Source organism: Mytilus californianus, unplaced genomic scaffold (assembly GCF_021869535.1).
Source record: "Mytilus californianus isolate M0D057914Y unplaced genomic scaffold, xbMytCali1.0.p SCAF_7, whole genome shotgun sequence".
Lineage (NCBI taxonomy): Eukaryota > Metazoa > Mollusca > Bivalvia > Mytilida > Mytilidae > Mytilus > Mytilus californianus.
The window spans coordinates 91,907,751-91,917,594 of NW_026262723.1; the positions used below are offsets into that span (position 1 = coordinate 91,907,751).

The 9,844-nt window shown below is 34.8% G+C and overlaps 1 protein-coding gene across 1 annotated transcript; it reads right to left on the bottom strand.

Annotated features, from left to right (window-relative positions):
* Positions 1 to 1,160: 1,160 nt before the first annotated feature.
* LOC127708681 (protein singed-like) lies at positions 1,161 to 9,381 on the bottom strand. The gene is made up of 4 exons (XM_052213792.1): positions 8,418 to 9,381; positions 6,640 to 6,799; positions 5,739 to 6,040; positions 1,161 to 1,538 (listed from the first exon to the last, which is right to left on the bottom strand). The coding sequence occupies exons 1-4, from the start codon at positions 9,256 to 9,258 to the stop codon at positions 1,333 to 1,335; spliced, it is 1,509 nt and encodes a 502-aa protein (XP_052069752.1). The 5' UTR covers positions 9,259 to 9,381; the 3' UTR covers positions 1,161 to 1,332.
* Between the last annotated feature and the right edge of the window lie 463 nt (positions 9,382 to 9,844).

The window sequence follows — 9,844 nt, forward strand, 5'->3', positions numbered from 1 at the left end:
ACATATCAGTTTGACGACTATTTTGAGGCCCTGCCCCCTGGGACATGGTCCAGTGACTTTGAATTAATTAGCAATTTTCAATGTTAAGTTTTTCTGCTGAAGTTATATTGATAGGAACTACTTACAATAAACAACGATATTTTCTATAAAGTTACATTACTGTCTGTACATCTCAGTTTGTTGACCATTTTCAGGCCCTGCCCACTAGATCATGGTCCAGTGACTGAATTAATAAGCAATTTTGCTGTCCATCAGATTGTCTTTTTCTGAATTTTATGCCGATAGGCGAGACATATCTCCGTGTCAACAGTTTATATTTTTTTTATAAATGGACTGCTTCATTTTAGTTAACATTTGTTGTTAAAGATTATAAAACTTGAAATACTTTATCAAATCTTCATTGAATATAACACAAATTGGACAGAAGTATCCTCATGATCTATATGTAGCACATAAAGCAAAATTTGTGTTTTACTTGTTCTGTACTTTACTGAAAATAAACATTGATTTTTGGTTTTTCTTATACACTCACTGACAGGAACAATCGAAGTCAAGCCACAGGACAAAACCTTCAGAGGAATTGGACAGTAAAAATCGAGGATTGACTGGCACTCGATTCGAATCAAACGATTATCACTTTCGCTATACTTTCCAGACGTCAATTTCCTGCCGAGTTTCGTTGCAATTTGCAATGCAGTTTCAGATAACATTTGGCTTGCGACTTTCCATAAGGTTAAAACGGGTACCACCAATGCCACAATGTTTCCAATCCGATTAACATTAATTGAGGATCGTTAGTAAAGGGACGGTCTTCCGATCATTCATCCACTAAAGACTAAAGAATTAATTGGATTTTTCGAAACTTGGTCAATTAGAATCAAAGATTGCATCTGGCGGCCATGTTTGTTCGATCGGAGATTGTGAACTACATTAGAACTGATTGTAGACCTATTATATATCTTCCTGCAAATTTTAAAAAAGGTTTACCAACCTATTCAGCCATAACATGGAAGATTCATTTTTCTTTTATTTTGGAAGGGTTGTCACATATCGGGGGAGGGGTTCAATGGAGAAATACGACCACTGACAATTATGCTTTATCCCTCTTGTCAGTCTGAAAAATAATCAATAATGTCTACCAACAGCTTTAAAGAGTAAAGTAGTTTTTTTTATAAATTTAATTCTCTGAAAAGCACAATATGAGCATCTCAAGTCAGTGTTCCTGTTAATACCTATAAAAGCGGTTTCATTGTAAGACTAGAATCTTTAGCTTAATACAAAAGTTATACAAAATACATTGTACAATAAATGGTCAGTGATACTGGAATGGATTTAATACTCCCATAAAGTAGCTGAAGCTTGGTCCTCGGCAATTGCACGGAATAGTCCATTTTGTTCACCTTTCAAAAATTTTCCATTAGGTGCTTTGATTGTAAGTTTTGATTCTGGCTGAAATTCTAATATAAAATCTACAGGTGAGTCACTATTTGGATTAACGGTATTGTCTGATGTCAGGCTCCAATATTTACCATTGGTCCCTAAAAATACATAAATCATACAATATAAAAATAAGAAGATGTGGTATAATTGCAAAAGAGACAACTATCCACCAAAGACCAAATGATGTAGATGTAAGCAACTATAGGTAATTGTACGACCTTCAACAATAAACGAAACCATACCGTCTATATACATGTAGTTGTTACACTATTGTTTCAGATAAGGGTGAAGGTTTGGTACCATTAAAACGTTTAAACCCGCTGCAATTGTTTGCACCTGTCCTAAGTCAGGAATCTGATGTTCAGTAGTTTGTCGTTTGTTGATGTGGTTCATAAGTGTTTCTCGTTTCTCTAAGATTAGACCGTTGCATGGTTTTCCCGTTTTAATGGTTATACACTAGTAATTTTTTGGGCCCTTTATAGCTTGCTGTTCGGTGTGAGCCAAGGCTCCGTGTTGAAGACCGTACTGTGACCTATAATGGTTTACTTTTATAAATTTTGACTTGGATGGAGAGTTGTCTCATTGGCACTCATACCACATCTTCTTATATCTAGTTAGCTATTAAAAGTCAAAACATGACAAAATGTAAGACAATTCAAACGAGAAAACCAAATTTGCGGAGTCAGGGTTGAACTAATATAAGAGCAGAGTTTCAATGTCCCCCGCGTTGCACATATTTGATCTGTACAATGTCAATAACTAAACAAACAAGCATTCTGAGAGTATTGCATGGCAATACATAGTCCCCTACCGGTTAAAAATTAATTGTACTGGAACAAAATGCTAACTTGATCTATAACTTCATGGTGTAAACTATATAACAAATATCAAGTCAATATCTTCAAGCATGACGAAAAAAAGTGCGGAAAACTAATAATTTAAGTGAATTTTCTAAGTCCAAGGACCATAACTCTGCAAAAAATCATCAAACCGAAACAAAATTCAAACTTGGTCTGTAACTTGTCATGATTTAACTATATACCAATTATCAAATCAATATCTTCAAGCATGACAAAAATAAGTGCGGAAAACTGATTATTTGAGTGAATTTTCTAAGTCAAAGGACCCTAACTCTGCACAAAATCATCAGACCGGAACAAAATTCGAACTTGATCTGTAACTTGTCATGATAAAACAATGTACCAATTATTAAATCAATATCTTCAAGAATGACGAAAAAAAAGAGCGGAAAACTGAATATTTGAGTGAATTTTCCAAGTCCAAGGACCATAACTCTGCACAAAATTATCAGACCGGAACAAAATTCGAACTTGATCTGTAACTTGTCATGATAAAACAATATACCAAATATCAAATCAATATCTTCAAGCATGAAGAAAAAAAGTGTGGAAAACTGATTTGCCGGACTGACAGAAGGACAGACAGACGGACAGACAGACAGACGGACGGAGTGCAAACCTAAAGTCCCCTTCGACTTCGTCGGTAGGGGACTAATAATAAATGGGGAATGTGTCCATGGGACACAGATGGTGCCCCCGCTTGCATATCATATAAAGATATAAAGGAACATAACTGAAAAACGGTAAAAGTGACGCTACCCAAATTTGTACTTGATCTGAGTTTTGTGGTAATAAGTATTAAGTCTACGTTTCATAAAATTTGGTTGAGGCAAACTTAAGTTAGAGAACGGAAACGAAAAATTCAGCAATTTTTCCGTTTGTAAAGGGACATTACTCTAGAACGGCTAAAGTGACACCACCAAAATTCAAACTTGATATGTATTTTGTAGTAATATGCATTGTGTATAAGTTTCATAACATTTGGTTGAGGCAAACTAAAGTTAGAGAACGGAAACGAAAAATTCAGCAATTTTTCCATTTGTAAAGGGGCATAACTCTAGAACGGTTAAAGTGACGCCACCAAAATTCAAAAGTGATCTGTGTTTTGTGGTAATAAGCATTGTGTATAAGTTACATAACATTTGGTTGAAGCAAACTAAAGTTAGATTGATTGATTGATTGTTGGTTACTTAACGTCCAGTGGCAAATATTTCATGCATGTTCAGGACGAGAACAAGTTAACAATTAATACAATAGGTAGGTCCTGTAATAGAGGCCGTCCGGGATGAAGGTCGGGGAAATTTGGACTGCCACGGGAAAATGAGGGTATATTGGATAAGGACAGAAATTTGGCCTTGCATCAGGCCACCTACGGACCCCTCAAAGAGTTGTTGCAAGGGTTCTTAACGTGCAAAGAACGTGGCACTTTCTTTACACGAGGCATCGGATTTAACGTCCCCATTCTGACCGGACGTGACTGCGAATTTGTACATCCCGCACAGCCAAACGGACGCCCCACTTTAGCGAGGGTTTTACCGCCGGTCGGAGGAAGACCAATGGTGACCATATTTCTATTCCCCAGTCACCCTTGGGGGTACTAAAGTTAGAAAACGGAAACCAACTTTGGGACGTACATACGTACGTACGGACGGACGTACAGACGGACAAGGGTAAAACTTAATGCCCCTCCGCTACAGCGGGGGCATAAAAAATTGTTTTCTGTTTTTAAAAATTTTTTAAATTATCTTAGAGAGTTGGAGACTTGAGAGCAATTTCTGATATATATATAATATTTCCAAGGGGCATAATTCTTTAAACTTTTTGATTGGCAATTATTTTCGAAATTGTCCGTGACATTGCTGATATTAATTAACCTTTGATATGAATTTGATAAAATTCTGGCAAAAATTGTACATGTGAGAGCGCTAACAATGCAAATTCACATATAATCAACATTTCTAAGGGCAGAACTCTTTTAAAAATAATTAATCGGCACTGATTTTCAAACTTGTCCGAGACATTGCTGATATAAACCTATGATACCGGACGGTATAAGTCATAAAAATCTGGCAGGCGTTAACAAGACCGGACGGACGAACGGACGCCCGGTGTTTCTATGTCCCCCGCAACGCGTTGCGCGGGGGACAAAAACAAAACCAACGACAACCACTGAATTAAGGCTACTGACTTGGATAGCACGTCTTCAGGAGAAAATTTAAATCTATTTTACAATTATCAGTTCAGGAATGAACAGTTTTAACATTATATTTTTGGAGAATTAAAAAAAGCAACATTAATATCTATCTAAAAGTAGATCTTTACGTTATTATTAAAAACTTGACAGCATGATTAAAACAAGTGATAACACTCTTACTCTACCAAAATGATACAGCCGTGAATACTCTTAGGGAGATGGGGTACAAAAACTACCTTGTTAAACTAACGGGCTACTTAGATCTCCCCATTTCTGCTAAGGATGGGTCAATACTTCCTTTGACTGAATAAGGTGATGTCCAGTCGGAATTAAGACATTAAAATTGTAAATAAAAATCGCTTCATGAACCTACCGAATTGATTTATTTACATAAAATAAAAATATAATTTTCTCACCTGTTTTAGCAAACAACGATGATGTCTTTAGAAGCATTTACGAGTTTTCAACTTTTGACCCAAAAATAAATATGAACTACACATGTAGGTCAAGACTGATTTATTCATTTTTTTCTCATATAATTTACAAAATATATTCCAACAAAGATATCCCGAGGTGATGTACTACACAATTTATGTAATTAACAGTGAAATAAAAATTACACAGTAAGAGATTTATTGTTATACAAATTTAATCGAGTGTAAAAATGCTTATCACAAAAATATGTCAAAACCGCAATTTTACGGTCCTCTGAGTGAGAAAAAAACAACTGAATACATTTCATTTAATGAAAAATTATAAGCCGTTAGAAGAAAAGGGGTCAGCCAAATTAATAAAGCTGTCAATAGTTGGTTGTCTGAATACTAAGCTGTCTGTCTATTGTCACCTCTTTCACACCTGTCTGCAGCAATTTCCTTTCATTAAATTGTCGAATGTTTTCCTATTTCCTACAATAGTTTTTTTTTGTGTAATGTTATGAGTGCACATGACTAAAGTGCAAAACATACACCATTGAAGTGTGAATATACTTCCGTGTGAGTCGACGATTTCATAGATCTGTACGTGAAATAGGAAATAATTTTAGAAAAACAAAATAGACTCTGAAATAACTTTAATCATGATGAAAGTTGGAAAACTGGAATTACTTTGCAGATCGTCTCAATGTTGAGAATGTAAAAAGGCTAAATATTCACTGCCCATACTATCTATACTAAGCATATACAAATGCTAGTGCATCTTAAGTAACGAGGAACCTTACGCTTTATTCCGACTGAGTTAAAGCTTACCTTTAAATCTGTACGACCCGCCTTCTGGGCTTGGTTCCATAAAGATTATATTATAAGTTGCTCTGTTGCAACAGTACTCTAGATTTGTACTGGTTTTCTGTCCAACGAATCCATGTTCTGATTTAAGGACTAGTAACGGTCTGTTGACAATCTTCACTTTGAACTTTTCTTTGTCCGTAATAGTGGTGCTCTGGGCCAAAAGACAGCCGGTTTGTTTGTTGAATATGTACAGACCATTACAAGCTTTCAATGCTATTGACCCATCTCCTTGCCATTCTAAATCGAACAAACATTCCGCTTTTCTGAAATAGTAATACAGCGAAATAAGCATTTATATACGTTGAGTATGATAGAATAGCAACATAAATTTGTAAACTACCCCTCTAATTATATCCCCCAGGCGGGGATCCAGTCATTTTGAAAAGAGGGGGGAATCCCAATTCCCCTGAACACCATGAAACGTTCACATAATTATTAAAAAAAATCGAAAAAAGGGAGGGTTCCGGGGGTTTACACCATAAAACGTTCATATAACTATAATAAAAAAATCGAAAAAGATGGGTTCCAATCTCCAGAACCCCCCTCCCCCTAGATCCGCCAATGCCACCTATATTTGACCTTGACATGCAAGTGCAGGGTATATCACAAGAAGAACTTTATATGCAGAGTTGACAAAAATAAAACTGAGACCCACCCCCTTAATGCTCTTCACGATCAAGTCGTGAGTTTGTTTTAAAAAGTTCATTAAAAAGTTTCCCTTTTTTCATGTAAACACAACAGAAAGCGTATTATGGACAATGATTTCGGTGGTCATTCAGGACCATTTAGTGTTAAGCTGTCATTGAAGTGTTTTGGTCTGCATGTGATATACATGTATGTATATGTATATTATAAAACTTACATTTCCGAAGACTTGTCCTGAACACCAGACGTGACCTGGTCAAAGGTCCAATACTTGTTGTGTATTGTTTTAAAGGCCCATTTCTCACGAGATTTGACATACTCTGCTTGGAATGTTTCGTTGTCTGTCTCTTCATCCTGATTTGCTGTTATATCAACACCTTGAAAGCAAAGTCATTTAAAAGTAAATATTTTTTGTCCAGAATATTTCATTGTATATGATTATGTAAAATGGAACGTGAACTCCAATGAGATAGCAACCATACAACACGATTTTACCAAAAAATAGTCATTCTTAATACGCCCCAACTACAGACCAGCTCTAATACAATTATTATAATAAACATCAAATAGCCCAAATAAAAGACTGACGATGAACACGACAGAACATCAGACAAAAACTCCAAATTTCACAAATGGGCGAAAATTTACATTATATATACATTATATATACAAAGATACGTATTGTACGAACTTAACGCCGAATATCGTCAATGGGCAGAAATGTTTTACACAGAATGTTGTTTTTTTATTTCCAGCTTTCATCTAAATCAATATACTTTTTTTTCAATAACATAAATGATCAAGATTTTTTTTCATTGTATATTCTTTAAATTATTTTTCTTAAGAAACAAACTGTTTTTTACTGCTTTTTACAACAATCTTTTTTCCTCAAGAAATTTAGAAATCGAACAGTTTATTTACATGTTTAAACATATCACCCCATATTAATATACATATTAATAACTTTGTGGTACCACCTCCTCAGCAGAGATTATATACATTCATTTATTATTGTAACAATATTTTCTTTTTATAATGGAGGGGATATACAGTTATATATATATAATGTTTATAAATATGGCCAGATTTTTTTTTTTTTTTTATGTTTTTGTATTGTCTTGGTAACAATCCTATAATTTTGGATTTTGAACCAATAAAATTATCTTATCTTATCCCCACCACAAGATGAATAGCCGGTGCCTAAGTACAAAAAGATGCATTTCAGTTTGATTCATGCAGTTCGACGTATGGTGTTTATAATTATTAAAGTTGACGGTGGCTATCTGAGATAACCCCTGATAACACGTGCGTCAAGTTTCCCCAGATACAGTGGTATCAAATTCCACAAAAAGTAGACAGATATATATACTCTCTAACACCTGTGTATTATATAATATTGTGCATTCTGCCTCTTATCACTTCCTGATTGTCATATTTCATATTCGTTATCAACGTATGGTTTTATTAAATTCAAATATCTTTATTTGACTTTAATAATTAATAGGCCACTTCAAATATCAAGCTCATTACACGTACAAAGTACATGTATGTACTATGTAGAATTACAATGTGACAATCCTACGATACGTCATATAAAAATTAATTTCAACATAGTAATTAGTCATTATTTATTAACCTGTTGACAAATTTCATTTTATTATTATTTAATTGTGACACATGTTCCAAAATTTGATTTGTTTTGTGTTTGCTGTCTGATTGGATTATTTTAATCATCGTTCAACAGTCTGCAAGATATTGCCTTCTGGTTATAATATCAAATTCAATTTCTCAAGGTTTCCGAGTTCGCACACAGTTTCTTTGTGTATGTGTCTTCAATTAAAGCATGTGACTCACGCGGTTTCATGACTAATTCATTCACCACAGATTATTTATTGACTTTTATAATACTCCAGATTATCAATAATAATATTGGGTATAATATTATCAAAAGTCTGCGTATACAAATTAATAATAAGTTATTTAATTTTAACCTACCTTGTTTAGTTGAAACCTTTTTCCCTGTATAAGCTATCAAAATAATCTGTGGATGGCTGTCTTCTATTGTAAACAGTTCGTCCTTTGTTATTGTTTTGTTTCTTCCTTTCATAGAGGCCGTGGAACCAACAGCTGTTAAATAGCGACCTTCTGAATCTTGAAAAGCCAGTCCAGAATGTTGTCCAGATTTGACTGCAAGAGAGAATAAACTGTCATTGTCCAAATTTTCTACTAGATGACCATTTTTATGAAGATACCTGTTGTCACAAGTTTTCAGTGCGTATTTCCCGTCAACAAACTCTAGAATGATGAGCGCATCTTGTCCCCATGGCGTTACCTCTGTACACTGTATCTCATCATTGTTTAGGTGCGCGTAGCGTCGGCGGTTGACGTTCCGCAAGTGAACTTGTGGGTGTATGGACAACTGCACAGTCCACTGCTCTGCGTTTGTTGGAGTTTTGGCAAAACATTTCAAATTTTCATCAGTTCCACCTAAGTAATTACCATGTTGAACATTCCTGAAGTGCCACTTTCCAGACCCGTCGGTGGCATATTCTATCACAAATTTTGCGGATGCATCAAATTCATCCTCACCAGCATCACACGTTATATTCCCGTATTTATCTGCTGATAAATATTTTCCTAAATGACTTTTTATGTATACAACTTCTTCATTTAAATCCTGTTCTAATGTCCAGGTCTGTTTTTTCTTTAAAGCCGCTCCTGTAACATTCACTTTAAATCCAAATGTTTCGGCTGTAAGATATTTGTTTGCATAATTGACCAGGCCAACTTTCCACTGTAAAGCGGCAGAACTGTGGCCGTTGCTCACTCCGTTCATTTTGAATATTTGTTGTTTCGCGACAAACACGTCTGCTAACTCCGGCACTTCTGCCGTCTGCCTCGCCTAATCACTTCTCATAATATGTTGCCGTCGTTTCATTGGTCAATGACGCACAGTGACTTTGTTCCGCATCAATGAGATTAGGAAAGGATATTTATTAACAAAGAAATTTATTCACAATATTATAACATATTAAACGACGTATTATCGGATAAATTTAAACTTAATTTTAAAAGTGTTACAATATTATTATTGTTGTTCTACCTATGAACCCTGTCTGCCTTTATAGACATGTCCAACATCGAATACGTTTTTACACTTGTATTTCAGTTTAATTAGCGACGTAAAATCAATTATTGATAATTGATCAATGTAAACATTCACTAATAATGAATCAAGTCACAGTTGGAGTTCAATTTTGCCGGCTGTCTATGAATGAATTATATATATCGTGTATCTTTCAAATTAAATAACAAAACCGTAATAACATCGGATAATTGTAAAATATCCATGAAATTATTAAGATGTCATGTGATTATTGTCTACTTGAACCTTATACTGATATATTTATAGTTGAAAATGT

What these genes read in the sequence shown, in the direction of transcription:
- LOC127708681 (XM_052213792.1), bottom strand. Translation starts at nt 9,258, where the DNA reads ATGAACGGAGTGAGCAACGGCCACAGTTCTGCCGCTTTACAGTGGAAA. An exon ending in AAAGGTTTCAACTAAACAAG is followed by an intron (nt 6,800 to 8,417) that starts GTAGGTTAAAAT and finishes TTTGCTTTCAAG; the next exon opens with GTGTTGATATAACAGCAAAT. An exon ending in CAGGACAAGTCTTCGGAAAT is followed by an intron (nt 6,041 to 6,639) that starts GTAAGTTTTATA and finishes TTACTATTTCAG; the next exon opens with AAAAGCGGAATGTTTGTTCG.